At 48.5% G+C, this 21,315-nt stretch overlaps 1 protein-coding gene across 1 annotated transcript; it reads right to left on the reverse strand.

Moving 5' to 3' along the window:
• Positions 1–2,285: 2,285 nt before the first annotated feature.
• LOC138520982 (probable E3 ubiquitin-protein ligase makorin-1) lies at positions 2,286–18,489 on the reverse strand. Its single transcript, XM_069633469.1, has 8 exons — positions 18,183–18,489; positions 15,188–15,307; positions 14,204–14,553; positions 9,210–9,355; positions 8,460–8,659; positions 6,208–6,318; positions 3,430–3,565; positions 2,286–2,875 (listed from the first exon to the last, which is right to left on the reverse strand). The coding sequence occupies exons 1-8, from the start codon at positions 18,254–18,256 to the stop codon at positions 2,696–2,698; spliced, it is 1,317 nt and encodes a 438-aa protein (XP_069489570.1). The 5' UTR covers positions 18,257–18,489; the 3' UTR covers positions 2,286–2,695.
• Between the last annotated feature and the right edge of the window lie 2,826 nt (positions 18,490–21,315).

Here is a 21,315-nt window from a genome sequence, read left to right on the forward strand (position 1 = left end):
GGGGGGAGGGGGGATGGGCATTGCAAGGTCCTGGTTTTTCCTGGCAGATACAAGATTCCATGCAGGAGTGGTCAGACCAAAAGCAAGGTTTGGTATTGATCGTCCAGATATTGATGGCGGTCACCCAATCCAGGGTGTTGCCTTAATGTGGTGGGCTCATGATTTTGTATTTGGATGCCCAAATGTTGTACCAGGCTTGAGGCTTCCTTGTCTTTACTATCCACCCGCCGGTTCAGATCTCCCAGTATAATATATTACTACATGTCCTGCGGTTAGTTATGGTTCAGTTGCTAAACCCATAGGAAGAGCACTTTTTGGGCTGCTTAGAACTTCGCTCCCCTGGACGAATCTTCACCAAACATGGCCCACTCTGAATTCTTTTGCAAAGTTTAGTGAGGTTTGGTCAAGGGGGTCCCCAAAATCTTTTCCCCACCATAGACTGATGAAGAAAAATAAACTTTGCTCACGCCTACAACCCAAACCGCTGGACGGATTTCCACCAAATGTGCGTCAGGAGCGACGGCTTGATCCCAAAAGCGTGCTTTTGGACATTTTGGTGGAAATCCATCCAGTAGTGTTTTATTTTTAAACAAATAAAGTAGGTCCAAAAAAAAAAAAAAAAATGATCTAGGACCGCTTTGCGGACAGGTCTCAGATTGGCTTGGAGGGCAACGGACAGCCTGCCGACTAGTTTTGGTTGGTGAAAAGTTTAAGTGCGTCAGATTTTTGGAAACACCCGCCATCTTGGACAGCAGCTGGTGTCTGCGGACATTGCAGTAAAAACACAACATTGCACTTGTCAAACCATCAAATCTCTGGGGAAGGTGTGGAGTGATGAGGATGGGATATGGCTGCAAGAGGCAAAAAAGATGTTTTGCTGCGAAAGTACGCGAAGTTCGGATGTTCATGAACAGGGGAGACTTGAGATGTTAGGGCAGTTTTTGGATGATATGGCCCCACTCATGAAATTTTGCAATTATATTCCTGACCTGATTCCAAAAGGTTTGTACAATTTGGGATTCTGTCAAGAGGTGGCAAAATTAGAGGGGGGTTCCCAAAATATTATAAAGGGTTATAAATGTGGTGCCATTTGACAAATCTACACAAAGGTTTGCAAAACATTCAATCGATATGTTTTCGTAAAGTCTGAATGGATTTTGTCAAGTGGGGCTAGATTATATGACGTATGTGCATGCATTTGACACTAGAATATGGGGTGGATTTTCCAGCAAACTTGTGTAAGGAAACATGGTTTTGCAAATGTGGCCATGTTTTATTTTTTTTGACCAGTCTCATAATGTAGTTACAAAAAAAAAAAATCTGGTGACTGAGGTGTAGCATGTGGCCATATTGTCTGGGTCATCGAATAAGGTCATGACTGGCCATGACCGACAGACAACACATGGGGTTAAAGAGCCCATGTCCACCTGGGACTGGCTTTGTGGTAAAGTTATTTGAAATTGGGAGAGATTGAAAGGGAAGAAAAATTTGCTTGTGGTCATAGGGTTCTCTTGGGCCCTGTATGGCACCCTGCCTTCCAAGATGGCCACCATGGAAAGGGAAAAGGGATTTTCCTTCCTACACTGAGAACCGAAGGGGCTAATGGCCTTCATCTTATCCCCCCCCCCCCGCCATTACATGGGGCTAGAATATGGCCGGGGGGGAATAAGGCTACAGAGCAGAGACCTTGTTATCCACCCACCCTCGCTTCGGCTGATTAACGGGCTGCCGGGCTGGTATCCACCAGTCCCGGTAACGGAGGATGAACGCCTAACACAAAATGCAAATGTTGGAAAATCGAGTACTGAGAAATATAAGTAGATGGAGTCCAAGTTTCTTTTGATGTCCTGGGTGTTTGTCTTAGCAGTTCATAGTGGTGACGCGAGTTATGGTTGCTTAGCTTACCATAACTGGTGAATTTCAGGGGTTTTTACTTGGAACCATAATGTCCCTTTAACAAAGTTCATAGGTTTTTTTTAAACAACTTAACATAACGTCCCCGTTTCTCATATATAATGCCTGGCTAACCACATCATTTGTGGATGCTCCCATGAGGGGGTGACCCTTGCAATACATAGAATGTTAGGCAAGTCGATTAAACATGATCAAGCAACTATGCACAAGGGATTTAGTTACCCTTGGGGAAAGCTAATCAGCCATCCATATTTAACCACCTTTTCTTGTTAGCCAAGAGTAAAATGACTAAATGTTGCACCTCCCCGCCCCCCAACCCTTCCGACTTATCGTAACACCAACCCTTAGCGAAGAAGAATTGTAAAACGCAGTAAATTACTTTAGTTTATTTATGATACAAAAATATTAATTTCTTCCTAACTTTACCCCAAAACCCCTCAGCAGTAAAGCCTGCTATACACACAGCACTGCAATACAAAAAATACGAATCGCCTACTGCATCCGATAGCACTGCTTGACAACCTATGTATATAGACCAAAACTACAAGACAGCTGCCAGAATGCAATGCTCCAGCCATAACATACAAGTGCAGTGTGGCAGTGAGAATACACCACCGGCTGTGTGCAATCTCCTACTCCAGGAAGGAGGCGGGGATTCATAGCGATGGCAGCTGAGCTTGCAGGCAGGTCACAAAGTAGAGGCCTCCAAAAGTCCCACGGTAGTGCTGGCAGTGTGTCTAAAAGCACCTCTCCACAGGTGCACGCCAAAATGCTTTTAGCTTCAGTCGGAGTCACTGCCCCCCAGCATGATCTCAAAGTCATGGTCATAATCCAGGCCACCACTCCGCTCAAGGATTGCAAGTGCCACAGCACACTGCAGCAAGTAGAAGTCTTCCTCGAGATTAAAATCATCATCGTCATCATCGTCGTCAACAAGCAGGTCCACAAAGTGATGGTACGGCTGTGGAGGGAGAGGCGAGACGTGGTTAACCCTGGACACCAGCATGAATCTACAGGCATCAGTAAAATTACGCTTACAGCAAACTTGTAATCTGAATAAGTCGAAGCACTGATTAAGAGGCGTTGCAGACTCAAGGGTACCAATTTGGCAGACCATGAGAACCGTGGCAGATCTGAACCCTCCCCCCCCCCCCCCCCCCCAAATTCATACTGGCCGCCTTTAGGCGAGACAGACATCTAGGGGGATCCATTTGTTCCCTGAAGGGCACATGAACCTTTGCTGTTGCATCCTAAATACTAATACTGCTGGATGCATATAGAACAATGCAACAAGTAGGTGGAGAATCCGGATGGATGCAGCGAGGAGCAGACATAGCGAGCAGAATTTCATGAGATGGTAGACTGTCCCCAATGTAGGATGATGTCGGCAGGGCAGGCAAATAGATAGTCTATAGCTCCCTGGGTAGTTAAGGCTGAAGACTAAAAGGCAAGAAACCCGCCCTGGTCCAACTACCAATCATGTAGCACCTCCACTCCCCCACTATGCCCACTTACCAGTGTAGCACTGGCCCGTCTCTGCGCTGGCCGTCTTCTTGGCTGGTGTCCAGGAGGAAGCTCATGTAGGTAAATGCAGTCCGATTTGAAGGGGCAGTGCCCATGTCCACGCACAAAGAACCGGCATCGGATTTTACTAAAAGGATGAAAAAGCCATTACAGCCAATGAAGTAGGGTATAGAAGTACAAGGCACAGCAAATCAGAAAGCTAATTAACACCATTGAATTTTTTATAATTGGAACGTGCTTGGTTTCCAAGCAAGATCTGGGAATCGAACCTGTTGCTCTGCATGGTCTTGCTTCCAAGGCGAGCGCGTTGCTCCCGAGACCAACTTTCGGCTTTAGGTTTCCAATTCATCCCCCAGTGAGTACACCCATGCAAGCAACGCTGAACAAGCTGACATTTGCACACTTCGCCAATTCCATGAAAGCACCCACAGTAGTTTCTAGAGCATTGCACAAGACACCTAGAACATACAGGACCAAAAGTGTCGTTGAACTAAGGTGTTGTAATCCTGCCATCTGCTAAGAGCACTGCACCAGACCAAAGGTCTTGATGGCAGAAGCGAAGCTGCTCTGCATGCTGGCACCAATCCAAGGCCCTCATTTAGATGAAGGTCCATGATCAAGGAACACCAATGTTATTGAGAGCTGAAGAAACCAAAGGCGTACCGATTAATGTCGAGTAGTGCAAACCATGCTGATTGACATGCTACATATCAAGGAGGCAACCTGCAACTGTATCTGGGTTGGCAAAGCAGTAAAAGTCATGGTTCTCATAGGGACTGGTGACTGATAACAGCTTTGCTCTATGAAAATTAAAGTCACTGAAATGTGTGCATTTTCATGTGTTGGGGATGTTACAATACCGGTAATTGAGAAGTCCTCTGAACATGGAACTGATCTGAGGGGTGGTAGTGAAACGGGAGTAAGCCACATTTGCCCTTCCTTACAAGCGCAGCCTCTGCAACAGGCCATAACTCACGCCGACGGAGGGCCTATTTTGGCGAGGAGCACTGGCCTTGTTGGAGTCATCTGAATTCTTGAAAGTTGCAGGCATATCCTGAGGGAGTACTACGAGGGTAGCAGATAGTGGCTTCGAAATGTATAGGTAACATGATGGCCATCTGCTGAAAAGTTCATTTGAAAGGAGCCCCCCCCCCCCCCTCACTTCAGGCCCTAAATAAGTGGGGATTGGGCATAGAAAGTAAATTAGCTGAAGTGGCTCATGCAATAGAAACGAATGACCTAGAAGAGCACACCCCTGTTTTGAACTGAAGCCAGTTTAGGGTTAGTTCACATGCAATGCTGCATAGCATTGCACTAGAGGGATGTGCAATCCAGAAAGATCGGAGCAATAGCTGCAATCTAGAAATCCCAGATTCAAATCTGCCACTTTCAGCAGTTACAGCGCGACTGCAGAGATTGGACCTCTGGTTAGATCAGCCAAGCCAAATAGAGAATATTGCTCGCTCGCCTATAGGCCACCAGGACCAGCCGGTAATTTCATGGAGGAACTACAACAGTACCTTATAAACCTAGGAAGCAAACAATATATGGGTGATTTCAATATATGGTGAGATCATCAATCAGTGACCGATTCCACCTACCACTCCTGGACAGACCATTTTCAGGGAATCTGGACAGGCCAAGAGAACAGTTATCCAGTACACGGTATTTGGCCCCTATGAGAACTGGGCAAAATATCAGGCACTAATTGTGTAGATATCTGGTGCGAGGCCCTTTTTTGAACAAGGGGACATGGACCCTATCTGTTTTCTAAACACTCCTTTAAGAGTACTCCGACGCGCAGACCTGATGACTAACTTCAGAAATATAGTGGGCAGATACGGTTAAGTAGCCCAACATTAATTTTTTTAGAGCAAAGCTACTTCCTAACGGGAAAGATGGAAATGGCTACAAATCATGCACGTGAACTTAGCCGGCCAATTTTTTTTTTTTTTTTAAAATGGTCATCAGTAGAGCAGGCCAAAGCCATCCATTTTTCTCCATGACAAGTTAAAAGCTATCCAAGAGAAAGCACAGGATAGGGACGTCAAGACCTTTAGCCACCAAGGAGAGGAATTTAAAATGTTACCAATTTTGTTTTAATAGTGTCAGCAGAAGAGACGCTGTACCCCGTGAAAGGCCTTCAAACCTACCAATGATTCCCTTTTCCCCAGATATTTCCCCATTAACTGAAATCTACAATTTCTCCAATATTAAAATCAAATCTTGACCCAAACAATCTACAGAATTGATCACCCAGTGGCAGGTCTCCCCTGGCCTGGAGAAATAGTGAGAACATGGTTACAGTGCACTTGCAAGAGTACCTGATAGAGCAGGCTTATTGTACCCACTACAGTAGAGATTCCACCCTACATTTGGAACTGCATTTGTTGTGGTCTGGGACTATGCAAGAAACAGCCCCTAGTCGCAATGTTAAACCTTTCCGCTGCCTTTGATGCAGTGGACCATAAGATTCTCATTGAGGGATAAAAACAGGGATTCTGTCAGCAAGCGCTCTCAGATGGCTCTCTTACAGGGCGTCAACTCGGGTGGGTGGGGGGATTTTTCCAGATACACCCTCATCCGCCACACAGTGGAGGAGTTCCCAAGGCTCCTTCCTCGCAACAGGCCATAGTAGATGAATCTAAAGCAAGGTGCTTTTTTTTTTTAAAACTAGTCGGAAGCAACCAAAGGATATACCAGCAGCCAAACACAGCACCTCCACCTGCCCATGCCCAGCCCCCACTCACCACCAGACTCAATACCAACCTAGTCCGATTTGTGAATGTCTGCACCAGCTTTTCCTTTTCTGCAGCATCAACAATCCAGTATTTGTTAGGTATGAAATAACTGGATTTTATCCTGCACTGTGGGCAGCCCCTGTATAAAAAGAAGACCATTGAGGTAGGTTAAATTCAGCAGACATTTCTCCCTTGTGTTGGAGATTCAAGCGGCAGCAGTTGGCAGAAACCACCAACATAGGGTCAAAGGGTACATTCTAGGTTAGTCAACGCATGCAATTCAGGGGTCATGCGCAGTGGCCCTCGTGGCCTGTACAAAAATCCTGCCCCGCTGCATTTCTTCAGAGGCTGATGCCACCATCCACACTGGCACTGGGTGCCAGCAGGCCTGGAGCACAATATGCCCAGATTGTCACAGGCACACCACTACTGGAGGAAAAGTGCATGCATGGAGGGACACCCGCCTCAAACACCGGCATAAGCAACCAACACCCTCCCTCCCAAGCACGTCTATCCTCCCAGTAGTGTTTGCATGGTCCCTACACCACATAAATCAGGGAGGTCATCTCACGGTCTGGAGGTGGGCCAATGTGATCCTACTTACTCAGGAGAAGCTTGGGTCTAGAACACTACTGTACATCAAGCCATCGCCACCACCCTGGGCATCAACCAAAGAAACGGTATCCAGCGCAGGCGAGACTTTCCTGCGCGTCTACCACCCCCCGAAAGAGGATCCTGCAATGTTTGAGCAGCATTCTGAACCAATTGGGGGCGGGGAGGGGGTAGGGTGGCCAGAGAGCATTGGTTAAGGAAATGAAGTGTTGTCTTTGACGGCGTGGTTACATCAGCCATTTCTGCCCCAAAAAAGGTACTCCCGTCCCATTAGGCCCACTGAGCAAGTTGGTCAGGACTCCCAGCCTAACATCTTACCAAGGTGAAAGGAGTGCCAGGGGTTTCCATATCAGGAGGCCCTTGACCACAACCAAAAGTTAACCTTTTCGTTATGGCAGCGATGGGGTCTCCAGGCTGCCCTTTCACTCATCTGCCAAGCCCTAGAGCCTGTATAAATGCATACTTCTGTAGCTGTTCAGAGACGTGTGCTAGGGCAAAACGGAAAGGGGAAATTAGAGCCATCTGCAGAGGCAGAGTCTCATAGCCACAATACGCAAGGTACATATAAAAGTGGATAATACATTCCAAATAGGGATAGACGTAGGAAGCTTGGCAATTCAAATTTAGAGCTCTAATAGCAGCAACATACTGATGAGAAAAATACCAAAAATAGCCTTGTTCAATGCATTATTAACATGGTTGTGATTCCTTGATTCCACTTGGGTCCCTACATGGATTCACTGGACCCCTGTTGGGAGTATAGCTCGCCTGCCAAGGAAGAGGTAAGGTGAGCTCTGCTCCCCCTCCCCAAAAACCAACAAGATCCAGTGGGGCACTTGGTGGTGACGTGAACTGATGTGGACCAAAGCCTCAGAGATCCTGTTCACTAGGAGCGAAGGACCCAAGGACCCATTGATGTTAGCTAACCTGAGTGCAGAACTACTGGAACATTCTGCTATCAGACACAGAACTGCGTCCCTTCATCAATAACACCCACTGTTACCAAATCCCCCACAATTGACAATTCACTAGCTCCGAGCTGCGTGTGGGCTGACCCTATTGTGCAAGGGCTACCCACCAAACCCAATGGTTTTTTCAATGTGCTAAATGCAATTGTACATTTGCATGCCAGTTTGATGCAAACAATAGGAGGATGGAAATCAAAGTTGATTAACTGAAAGTACATATGTGGTACATGGATAAACAGCCACAAAAGTCAGGTTGCGTACGTCTTAGATCCCGGATTGGCAAGTACCCTAAAAGCAGCACAGACCCAGTTTCATTGCCTCAGACTTGTGCGGACAAGATGCCGGTTTTCTCACCCAGCATGAGCCACTTGCTGGATTTCAAGGCACCCAGATGTTGGCACGACCCATTAAAGCAGACTGCCTCAATTGCAGGGAAGACTTTGTGGCAGCAACCGTTTTCAACAGATTACGGTTGGGAGCCAGCAAATTGCCCATCTCAAACGCAGAATAGATTAGTGAAGCTTGGTGATGGCCGGTCATGAACATTCAGCTTTTCAATTTCCACTGACCACCCCCTACTGAACCTCGCGAGGAGCCCCTCCCCACCCAGTCTTGAAGTTACAATTTAGCAACAGGAACAGTTTAATAACCCAAAATGGAAGTCTGGTCATGCACAACTTTTGTTGGAGCGACTACTTACTTGATAACTTCAGTCTGGAAGTCGCGCGTCTTGCGCCACTTGCGTATGCAGCCAACACAGTAGGAGTGATTGCACTTCGGCAAAATTCCAAAGAGGCGCTCGTGGGGAAGTGCCTTCTCATAAACCTTGTCCATGCAGATGCCGCAGGACACCTCTTTACTCTGTTCAAAGGCAGAAGCCGCATTCTTTCCACTCACCACCTGAAACATAGAAAAGTGTTAACCATCGGCCAGCAGATCCAGCACCAACTTTTGTAGCCATCTAAAGGTCACAGCAAATCTTTCCACCAAGCCCACTCCCCCACCTAAACGGAGACCGAGCAATCTGCTCTCATCTCGACACCCCCTCAGGCAATGTCGAACTTCAGATGCAGGACAAGGAAAAAGAAAAACCTGATGGTATGGTAGATATGCAAGCCCACATCCACAGCCAAGAAGGCTCGACTGGTAGGGGAAGCTGGTCCCAAATCAACCGACATTCTGCACAATGGGCTGATCAATAAGGTGTGGTTGCTTCCATTATGAAAGTTTCAGATCAGAAAACATGCAACTTCCACCTGCTAATATCCATAGGCAATGGTCCAGCAAAGGGGGTAAAATAAAAAAAAAAGTGCCAAGTTACAACGCAACGTGCTTGTAGGTTTAACTCGGTATATATATTATTTTCTTGTAGGTTTAACTCGGTATATATATTATTTTTGTAACACACCAAGGCAGTTAACTGCCCCCCCTCCAAACACTATCCGTGCACCTTGTGTGGAGTCCCTGGAGAAGATGCGGCTGGCTTGTGGTAGCCTGGTCCCTGGTATTCGCTCCGTGTCTCCTGGGAGATACTCTTCTGCTGCACTGAAGGATCAGACACCGATCTCTGAAGGCCATGCTGCCGGGTCCTAGATCCTGAGGAGAAAAAGTAACACCTGCTGAAACATGCAGGTCAGAAGGGAGAAGCAACAGAGTACCAATTTGTCAGGAAACATTTTCAGCTCAAGGAACCTGCAAGGTTCGATCAAAAGCTACATATTAGCACATTTGGCCGTTCGAGCTACACTATCTGTCTACTGAAGCCAAAAGGATCCCTTTCACAATGAGTGATGCTAAGGGTTTACATGAAGACTTTCTAGGAGCGGGCAATAAGAGCAAGTCAAATGCCATCAAGTGCACGCATGAGGAGTGCAAAATGAGCCTCCAATGTAGGATAAAACAGTGGATGGCTACTTCCATTATAGGCCGAGACTAGCGGTTTGGGAGAGCATCTTCTTTCCAGAAGAGAGACAGGCCCCCCACCCAGCCGAGATGGCACTTTGGAACACATGGTGCTAGCCTTGCAGAAGACACTGGCCCTTCCCAGGTGGGTAGATGGGCGATGCATGGTACTTCGTATCCAATGCAGGATGCATAATGCCAGGGTGACCTGCTCCCCAAAGAAAGAGGACTGGTGCCAGATCAAGTTTGGCTATGGGATCACCATGTGGCCCAAGTAGAAGGTTATGGCCCAGGAACATGTTTTAATAATTTCTGGCGTTACAGACCTACAATGGCTAAGTTGCACCTCGTTTAAATTATGTACTGTAATGTATTGTTAAGAAAGATTTCATATTGTATGTACATTTCCTTCCCTGTGTCAACTCCCAAACTTTTTGCTGCTGTTTAAACACCCTGACCTAAACTTTGGCAGAGAAGCACAGCCCTAAGCTGCACTCCGGGCTTTCACTCAATTTTTAATGGGGAAACTGACATACCCTTAAGACAGTCAGTACTGGGAGACTGTTTCCCTTAGTCCTTTCCTCATGTTGCAACTTACAGCACACTTGGGTCTCTAGTCGTCACTGGACTTTTTATGAACTGTGCAATGTGTCAGGGACAGGACTGGCAGCAGCCATAGTTTTCGTACATGGTTAACCCTTTGCCATGTTAACTCTGCTTACCACAAATAGGTGGCCTGGCTCCAAATGGCCATGCCACAAGGTTCCTTGTCCTGTCCTTTGGCCATCTTGCCCCTTCACCTTCCCCAGGTCGGGTGCGGCCCAGGTGAGTCCTTATTTGGTCATGCACTTTCCCATGAAACCCCATGCTTTCGCAGGCTTCCGCATGCCTTGTGTGCCTCCAGGATGCGGGCTGGGATGTCTGTTCCCAATACACATCCCGGGTGCCAGATGGAGTGTCCTGGGGTTCGCGATTGGTCCACGTATGGAGTGAGTGTTTGTGTGCAGATCTCCCATTGGGTCCTCTCCGTTTTGGCACGAAGGGAACTTTGGATAAGAGGAGGCTGAAAACACCACTACCATGTTGATCTCCTAAGTTCACATGAACAAAGGATAAGGAGCCAAGTATCCTGCAGCAAGAAGACAAGGGGAGGAACCGCTGGAAGGTTTGGCACCCTGAGCCCACTGTCGTCCTATGGGACCCCTCTGCATCCGATCGTCCTAGAAGGTCTGCAAAAATGCTTCGACCCATTGGAATCGTGGGATCAACTATTCTCGGTACCTTCATCAAACCCTGCAAGTAAGCCTCTTCGGAAGTGTCCCTGGGCCAACCAGCTTACACAGGACATTTGCTCTGTTACCGCCGTTGTTTCGAGGAGGCCATCGAACCTTGGTACACTGCTTGGAGTAAACATGGTTACCGTGTTGCCCTGCTGTGGTAACAACCTGTGCAAGTTCGCTGCATTTGTGACCCCTCTTCCCCCCCCCCCCCCTGAAGCCTGCTGCAGCGGAATTGGGCCGATTCGCCACCCAGAGCGGAGAAATTGCCACAGTCCCATTTGAGAATCCTCATATCTTGGAGACTACACAGTGACGCCCCACCTGCCAGCGAAGTGGACTGTACTGGCGAAGTTTGGGTCTGCCTGCGTCAGGGACCGGTGAGTAATCCTTACCCCAACTGGTGGCCCCTAGCGCAGGAGCCCATTTTTACGCACAAAACGGCCACCCCCCCCCCCCTCCGAGGACCCCTCTCCTTTCCACAGCGATTGCAAAATAGCGACTCCATCCTGCACTCTCAACCTGCCTCTGCCCTCAAGTGGAGGTCCTGCTTGAATAGTGGGAACCTGTTCTTTATCGCCTTATCCACCTTCCTGAGCTGCTAGAGACCCTTGAAGAGACCCCATTCTGTCCATTGGCACAAGCACCTGCATGTACTATTGAGCATAAGGCTCCTCTCTTCGTAGGGCTTGGACTGCCTCTTAGTTAGGTGTATTCTTGATGTTGAACTGGTCTAACGATTACTTGCACTGCCTGTTCACCCCTCCCCCCCCCTGCACCTAGGTGGACTACATATTTCATGCTTTTAACCCCTTAGACCCCAGTGGTATATATATATATATATATATATATATATATATATATATAATATATATATATATGTATTGTATTGATTGTGATGTAGTGTTTACATCGGTGTTACTGTGATTCTTTGCTATGGTCTATGTTACAAAGGCCTTGTAATAAATGGGTCTATATTTTTGATAACACCTGTCTGGAGTAAAGCGTAAGTGTCCTTGCTGTGTGCTCATTGAGGTCTTTGTCACCCTCACCCCTCTTGAGACTTAGTCTTGACCGCCTGCCATAGCTACCCCGATGGTCTGGCTTGTCCAGAGGTTACCCTGTTCCAAGAAACTAGGTTGGCCTTCTGAACCTCTGCCCCTCCAGGTCAGAGTTCAGAATTGTATCGCGCCTCCTAACTTACATGGACTGATAAATTGCTTAACCGCTTCGCTGGGTTGTGGCATGTGCCTAGTCAAGTGGAGGCAGGGAAGGAATGTAAAAAAGTGATACCCTGTGTAAAAAAGCCTTATAAACGCCTTTATAAAGACTAGAAGAGAATAATACACGAGTAAACATTGTGGCAAGTTTTATATACAGAAGCGCCAAGTACATGGTAAAGAGATGTATACCTTAACTACTTTAACAGGTCGTTGCAAGATCTGTGAGTGAGCTCAAAGTGTCAAAAAGCAGTGGCACAATGAGAACCCTGGGGGAGCCCCAAAAGTAGTGTGTAAGAGTAGAAGGGGTGCACTGTGACCAGCAAGGAGGTTGAGGTGAGTGAAAATAAGTGTTGCTGTAAAGCTCTAGGAGGATTAATGCACTGCCAGTCTGTTTTAGACCCTCTGCGAGTTCTGAAGGTGGCATGCGCAATAAGTGGAAACATACAATTATCACCCAACTAAAGTTCATACCCCTTTATGGCCCTAAGAAGGAGAGGTTGAGTGCCAGGATTTGCACGCAGATCTCAGCAGCTGAGCTATTTGAACAGCTATCGCACTAAAGCAGGAGAGGCAGCTGGTTTGCCATTTGGCTTCTCAAATCCAAGTGTATCGCCCATATCTGCCTATTAGATCTGCCATTTTGTTAAACATGGCTCTCCCACCGTCTAGGATGCTCGGGTCAGGGTATGCTTGCACCCGCCATTTTGTGAAGCATGGGCCTCACACCGTCTGGAGTCGTGATGTGTTCATGTGCCAATTTTTGTAGTGGAATTAACGACTTGCACAACACCACTTACCAGCCAAATATGCCTGCAACATTCGCTGAGGTACACTGCAATAAACCTAACAGCTCACTCCAGAGACCACAAATAAAGAGACCAGGCCGCCCACACCAGACAAAGGACGCTGCACCTGAACTACATTAAAGCATATGGTACACCACGTCTGCGGACACAGGCACTGCCAACATCCATGTTCCACAGTGCAACTATGGATATGCCAATGCGGTCTAGTAAGCGCACATAACCAACCACAACTCCTGATGTACATCAACATCTCTGCCACTAGCCTACAACAACTACCAACAAAAAGAAAACTTGGGATAGCTCGGCACACATAGAACCTAGCACTCTATCCCAAACCATCAACAGTGCCCACCCATGTGCCTCCTGCTGCTTAGTGGAGCCTAGCCAGCTACCCAAGTCTTATGCCGGCGAAAACGCACACAAGCATCTCTTAAATTAAATTTAGACCCTCCACCACATTGACTGCAGTCATTGAGGGCGTTCCAACCACAAAGTGCATTGAGGCCATACAAATGGGAGAGTGCTATATAAATAATGGAATACAATACAATTTCACTGAACCGCAGTAATTCTTTTAGCCACCACCCCAACATGATGGGACAGGGTCAAAGACACACTCATGCCTAGAAGTTAGGCGAGTGCAGCCCCTACACCACCAGTCCATATTAGAAAAACGTGGATCGAATACACAGATTGGGAAGGTTAAGGGGGCCAGTGGAGGGAACCCATGAAGCAGACAGTCAAGGGGACCCTCCACCCACCTTTAATTTCAGCCATCCCAGTCTCCCCACACCAGTTGGTTAAAACTTTAAACAATTAATCCATTATTGTGGTCAGGATTTCCAAGACCATATGTGACAATGTACAGTGAAAACCCTGTGCGAAATGGAGTGGGTAGGGAGAGTGCTGGTGAAAATTAGAGAAGTCTATTGGTGGGGATCAGAAAATGGTTATGGATTGTAGGGCATGGAGGGGCGGCTGGTTTAGCAATACCGAGACCACAGTTCAGGTGCTGCAGAAGGCTAGGAGCCTGCAGGTTTGTTATGAGGAGACAGCATTGGTTGGTAGAAGAGGGGAGCTGGTGCTCGTTTGAGTGAGGAAACCAGGTTGATAGTCTTCAACCGAGCAGGCTCCAGTAAGAAACATTTGATTTAGCTCCCCAGACCTCTAATTTCTCAAGCTCCGAGCAAATTCAAGCCCAACGTTGCCCAACATATTTCCTGCATATGGTCTTACCTTCCAGCAGTGTGTGCCGTGGGATGAATTCTGCAGCCAGGGCCCAGTTTGATGTTTGACGCCGACCACTGGTTCCTTCCCCCGTACTTTCTTCCACCTCCTCAACCTCTGTGTGTTGTGGTTCGTGGTTCCTCTGGACCTCAGACACACTCGGGAGTGTAGGTGCAGACCCTCGCCTGGCCCTGCTCAGGCCCGACAGCGGTAGCGATAGCAAAGGCAGTCTTTGGGACACAAGTGGGTCTGATCCGTGGTGGGAAGGCAGGAAGGTGGCTGGCTGCAGAAAAATGGCAGGTTCAGAACTGCGCCGGCTCCCAAAGGTCCCTCCATGCGGAGGAGGCACATGTTGGTAACTGAGGAGACAGTATAAACAGTCATCGATCAGCAAACAAGCCACCAATTAACAAAGATGTTCAGGCAACTGGTCACTACGTAGTTACTCATCAAGGGGTAAAGAAATCAGTTACTCCAAGGCAAAGCAAAGTTAATGCTCATCATTGAGCCCAAGAATTCTAAACACCCCTCTATTATTCAAGTACAAAAACCATTGACAAAATGCCTTAAACTTTGAGATTGGTCTGCACAACTGCCCTACGTATCATGTAGTTAAGCAATACACGGGAAAGTTCTCCCAGTGCTAGATATATTATATCACCAACGAAGAGAAAAAATTAGCAGCGTATCCACCCGACGTGGCGATGGCTTGGCCCAAGCTCTACTCTTGATTTTGCGCTAAACTAAATCATAGTTTAAACTATACAATAGAACTGGAAGCAGTTAAGAGAACTTCTATCCAGATTAAATCTGGCTTCTAAATGGGTCATAAAGTAATCTGATAGCCCCTCTCCCTCCAGGCTGGCACATCAAGGATCAGGTTTTCCTAGTGCATAGTAGGAAACTCGAAACTCAAGCTAGAACCAAAATACGAGTTAGCTTCCCAAACCTCCAGCTGTGAAACCTTCATCAATTCTGGAATCCGTCACTCACCTGCAGCGATCTCCATAGCAACAGAAGCCATTCTGGAAGTGCCGGCAGATCTGGGAAGACTTTCTGTCATGTGAAAAACGGCAAGTCTGTCCCCATCTGCAAGCTCCACGGCTGAAGTTCCTGGAAAGACAAATTGGTGTCTGTATTACATTTTCCAGACAGGCTGGAGGTTTAGAGTTGCCTAGTCCACGGGGAAGGTATAGGGTAACATTACCAGCAATTGCTACTAAACTGCTTTAATGCACTACATTTTCCATTTGTTTTGGCAGTATGCTGGTGTGCCAAACAGCTTAACTTTTCTGAGTTTGCAAGGAACTGGCAAATCTGGCAGCAGCCTCTTCTGTCACACCGACCTAGGACCTTTGCTCGGCCCTGGATGCACACAAAAACCCAAGACATCCTTTCCTCCCTCTCTTCCACACCCCACACACCAACACCAGAGCCTCCCTTGCCCCCCCCCCGCCCTCTTCCCTCACCTGATGAGGTCACCAGACAAGTCGTTCTATGAAGGCTTCTTCGAAACAGGTGGACCCCTGCCTCTCCAAAACCATTAAGGACAATATGGACTGCCTCACCCCAGTCTTGGCTGATCTCTGCAATCTCCCCTTTTCCGCTGGAGTTTTCCAAACTTCGCAAGTATCCCTCTGCGACCCTAACCCCTCCATTCCGGTAAACTACAGCCCAGCAATCTACTGCCCCATCTCCATCACTCCTTTACTGGGCAAACTCCTGGAGAAGTTGTCCATCTCAGCTGACCTTACACACTGAATCCATTAGTTGCTTCCATGACCATCAGTCTGGCTTTAGAGCATCCAGAGGCACGCAAACTGCTCTTCTGAACACCCAGGAAGACCCACTCAAATCTTGACACCAACACTCCCTCAGTCCTCATTCTCCTTGACCTCTACTCCGCCTTTGACATTGTTAACCACAACATCCTGATTCCCAGGGTGTCCCAGAGACGTGCAATCACAGGTCTGGTGTGGTTATCCTCCTTTCTCTCTGAATACCCATGCCTGGGGGGGATCTCCAAGCCTTTCTCTCTCTACTATCGCTCTGAACCTGTGGCTTTCCCCAGGGATCTAACCTATCCCGCTGTTTTTTTTTGTTTTTTTAACGTCTATATGGCTGCCTTGGCACATGTGAATACCACTTTCCCCCCTCTAACTTCCAGTGTTACCTGGGTGACAACCATCTTTCAGGCTACCCTCACCTGCTTCCTTCTCTCCCATATCCGACGGTCTGCTATTCAGTCATGGTGTGCTGCAAGCGATCTCTGCCTCAACTCCAGTAAGAGATGGTTCACATTGGGGCCCTTGCTTCCCCCCCCCCCCACCTTCACTCTGGCCAGCCTCCCTTCGCCCTTCACCCACAGGTAAGGATAAAAACCTTGGCATCATCTTGACTCCACTACTCACATTTCGGACATCTCTAAAGCTAGACCTCCTCAGATGTACTGCACTTTTCTCACTTTCCCGCAGTGGCTCTCCATAGCTGCAAGGATCAAGTTCAAGAACCTTTGCATTGTCCACAAGACAATATGGGGCCTGGGACCTACCTACAACGTTGCTTACCTAAACACTGTCCTCCCGGGCCCTCCACTCATCTACCTCCAACCTTCTGCGAGTGACCAGGTTCTCCAACGATTTGGAGGGAGATACGTATGCTCAGGAGGTGCCCCTCTCTGGAATAGCCTCCCTGCCACCCTCTGCCTTGAGCCTGATCTACAAGTTCCAGAAACTCCTCAAGATCTTCCTCCCATATCCTGCTAACCTAGCTCTCTGCTCCTTCCCCACTCTCCTCTTCCTTACAGCTGGCTGATTAGCCACCTGGTGTACCAGGTGGTCACAGGTAGCAGGCACCCCCACCAGTCCTCACTTGCCACAGTGCCCTGCACCCCACCCAACCTCACTGCATGTGAGAAATAACCCAAGAGAGTGGCTCTCCCTCTCTGCACTTACCACAGTCTCCACCGACTGGGTGAACTTTGACCTCCCTCTCCCTTGACCATCTGGACTTGCACAATCCAAATGCACCATCGCTGAAGACTGTCTGCTCTCCCTGGTCTTCACCCCTTAAATGCACTTGGCAAAACTGCAATCAGGCCCATTTTCTGTGTCTCAACTGTTAAATGCATTATATGCACTTAGTCTGCCTGTGCAGACCATTATCTCAGAATTTCAAGGGCTCTGAGCAACTATTGATGTGGCAATCTCAGACATTAGGTGTCCTAGGGGGAAGCTATTCCTTGGCTATACCTGAGTCCTGGGAATGTGTACTCAAGCTCACATCTGTAGCATCCAACTAGGCCAGACGAGGACATTCTTTGACATACAGGGGAGTGGGTGGGCTTGGGTGCACCAGTGCCAATAGCCATCATAATGACCTGTGTTGAAATTAGCCCCTACTCTTTGGATGCAAGCTAACTGCCTTTTATTTAAGGAAACTTATTTGTATAAGCATTCAGTTTCTCGTGTCACACCTACCCAAGATATTGGGGCAAGGGGTCAGAGAACGAAGAGAAGTGGGATGGGCAACCCCGTGCCATGAGGGCTTTGAGATCATACCAATGATACATAAGGCTCTATATAAATGCCAAGTAACATAACGTAAACACGCAACCAGGAAGTTCATATTGGAACGCCAAACGGTTGCACCCACGTTTAGCTAGGGTCACCATGAGGGGCCAGTGGCAGGAGAGCCCCTGGAGGCGCACGCACGCTCAATTCCGGCGCGCGCGAGGAGTTTGTTTATAGGCGTAACGTCTCACTCTGCCCTGGGCCGTTGAACTTCAAACTCATTTTGTTTTTCCAACAATGGACTGTTTTTACCCCCGACTGCGTTCATACCACCACAGTTGAAAATAGTCTCCTCCTACCAGAGCCGAGACACCCGCACTTCACCCCCGTCTGAATAGCCTCTTGAAGTCTATACGCCCAAGGTCCCACAGGATCACACATCTCCCATAGGCACCCCTGCCTGGACCCCCTCGTACCTGCAGGGCACCCTAGACGGCACCCCGCGCACGGACGCTTCCGATGCTGATCCTGCCACGAGCCCTGGCTCCATCTTGAATCCCAACAGCAACACACACAAGGCGGCCGCGCCGGCGGCTATTTATCCGCTCAGAACCAACCCCCGGCTCTGCAGCCAGTCAGGGGCAGGGCGCAGCCCCCTCCGTGATCAGGGGAGGGGCCGCCCAGGCCGGGAGTTTGAATCCGAGCCGCAGGGGGCGAGGAGCAACTGGAAGACCTGCAACTGGGCGACCAAGAACGGACGGGCGACCTCGACTCCAGGTCTCCAGTGTTAGTTAGGATCGAGTTTAGCCACACACAGAAACTCGCCACTAGCACCATGGGAAGTGTAGTTATGTAAGGCACACAGAACTACTAGAATCACTCTGGGAAGTATACCCGGGGAGTTATGAAAGTCGTGCTTTAGTTTACACACCACAATGTCCAAAGTCCTGATACACACAAGAGCCCCCCTGGGAATTGTGGTTCCATAAATGCCAACATTCCGAGGCACCAGGGAGGGAGATTTCTTCAGAGAAATCGGGAGACAACAATTTCCCCATAGGAATGCATGGGGAAAGAATAATTTTAGGCGGGAGAATGTGAATGAATGTGAGGGTTGGCATGTTTGTGGTCCTGCAGCATTAATGGAGTTACTGCCGGACAATAGGATGTAAGTGTAGTTTAACAGTTGTTTAGACCCACTCCTGCTTATATAAGTATAGGAAGACTAATATGAATTACGTTCTAATAGTAGGTATATCGTAAGTTTTAATGAACATTTATTAATTACATACAACAGTGATAAAGTGGAGGACAACGCCTCAGATCTGGGCCTGGACTCCGTGCTGAAATAAGAGTTACTACTAGAAATGGAACCACCCTCCCACCCCCCTTATAGGCCCAACTGGCCCGAAGAAAGCTCAAATGCATGCACCCTGTTAAGCGCTTACGTGAGCATACTTGCCAATATTCTGTGATCAAAAAGAAGAAGGATTTTTCAAGTTTCAAAAATAGAAATGAGCAACATTGTATCATTGCAGGACATGACATCACACGCAATGTGCCCCTGATCAGATGACAGGATATGTCTAACTGGGATCTTCAGATTTCTTGAGAAATCACATAACCAATAAGTCACCTGTGAGAATTGTGGAAAGCCTTTTTAGTTGTGGCTATTAAGGGTGTTGTGAGCGCTTCCTATAAGTCAACCATTGGCAAGGAAAATGAGATAACTAGGAGAGACACATGGCTATGGAGAAGGAAACACAGCCGATGGGCAGTGTCTGGCTGTTTACCCACTCATTGACCACGGTGGTCCACATGCCCATTCCCACCCATTGCTTGCCCCTCCCTGTGCAAAACATACATCAATGTGATTTGTATGAGCAAGCTCTGTGCTTTTAAGGGTTCCAAAATTATTAATAAGCAGTCTTTTGAAATACAATGGCCCTCATTACGACCCTTGCGGAAATTGACTGACCGGACCGCAACAGCGTAAATAGCGTTTCCGCCATTGCACGAAGGAGCAAAGTGCGGCTAATTACGACCCATCGGGCACGAGCATTACGCCATGGCGGAATCCGAAAGGCTGCGATGGCGGAAATGACCCCAAAACGGCCCTTACCGCCGCCGTACGCTGCACCAGGTGCAATACCGCCACCCATCTTAGCGGTCACCGTAATGAGCGGGCACCGTAATGAGCGGGCACCGCAAATTACGGGCACCGTAAATATACGGAAACGGAAGTAAAAGCATGTGGCCGGAACGGGAAACAGCACGCCGCACAACTATAAAATCCGAATCCCAACACAACCATTAAAAATCCGACCCTGACACACATCCCAACCCGTTAGCAACCCCAGTTAAAAAAATAAATATGGGAAAGGTAGCCAAGAAAGCGTGTGATCGCAAGCGGCAGGTCCACTTCTCCCGAGAGGAACTGACCGTGCTGACCGAGACCCTGCAGGAAAATGCCGCCGTCGTCTTCTCCAGTCAAATGACCAGGACGGCCCTTGCCAACAAGAAGGCCATATGGGCCCTTGTGGCACAGCGCGTAAGTGCGGTGGGGACAACACCCCGCACGCCACAGCAATGTCGCAAGCGGTGGGACGACCTGCGGATCCGCGTACGCAGCATACTTTCTGCGAACAGGAACATCGCCACAGCTACCGGGGGGGGATCAGAGTCGCCCATCAAGTTGACCCCCTGGGAGGAGATCTGCGCCTCCACCATAGGAATGGAGAGCATAGAGGGAGTCGGAGGGATGGAGAAAGGAGTGCCGACATCCGGAGAATCAGGTAGGTTTGCCAAGAGAAACAATGCGAAATCCACAAACCACGAACATGTGCAGTACCATGTGACCCCATAGTGCAATACATACTTTGCCCTGACAGCGCCCTCTAAAAGTCAGAATGAATAAACAAATTAATCAAGATGCCATAAACAACCCCTACATGTGCAGCATGCACCCCCTAACTGCAGGCAGCCAAATGAATGCATCCTCAATCCACACGAAAATGAGACCACCTCCAAGGCCCAGTCCCATATCAGCCTCATGTACCACCCCAATGCATTTGATACGTTGCCATTCCAAATCCGACAGACCCATAACTAACGCTCGCCCCTCTTTACTCCACCACAGGGTCCGATACCAACGACGAGCTGCAGGACACCCCTACCAGCACGCCTGCAAAGAGGGCCAGGACCAACGTCCCAAGAGCCTCCACCTCAGGTGCAAGGATCAAGACACGGCAGCAGCAGGAATCAAGTGCCAGCACACTGGAGGGGACTGCAACAGGCACCCCAGCAGCCAGCAAGTCCACAACCCCAGCACCACAGGTCCCCCCAAAGAACGTATCTGATGGCACTGCCTCTGGTGGTAGCAGCACCATAGGTGACACAGCTGTCATGCCAGCATGCTCCGACACGGAAAACAGTGCTGGCGACGTAGGTACCATCCATGACCTTTCCCAATCCCCCTGCATGTTCCATCCCCTACACCATGACGAAACCACGCAGGGGCACCCTGAAGACGACGACTGGCCAACCCCCACAAGTCCTGTGCCAAGGCAACATGTGTTGAGCAGCCCCCCTGTCACACCACCGCAAATG

Source organism: Ambystoma mexicanum, chromosome 13 (genome assembly GCF_040938575.1).
Source record: "Ambystoma mexicanum isolate Mex_15411 chromosome 13, UKY_AmexF1_1, whole genome shotgun sequence".
Classification (NCBI taxonomy): Eukaryota; Metazoa; Chordata; class Amphibia; order Caudata; family Ambystomatidae; genus Ambystoma; species Ambystoma mexicanum.

Coding starts and splice junctions, on each gene's coding strand:
- LOC138520982 (XM_069633469.1), bottom strand. CDS start 18,256: ATGGAGCCAGGGCTCGTGGCAGGATCAGCATCGGAAGCGTCCGTGCGC. Junction 9,356..14,203: donor ACGGCACACACTGCTGGAAG/GTAAGACCATAT, acceptor TTTTCTCCTCAG/GATCTAGGACCCGGCAGCAT. Junction 2,876..3,429: donor GACGGGCCAGTGCTACACTG/GTAAGTGGGCAT, acceptor CTCCCTCCACAG/CCGTACCATCACTTTGTGGA.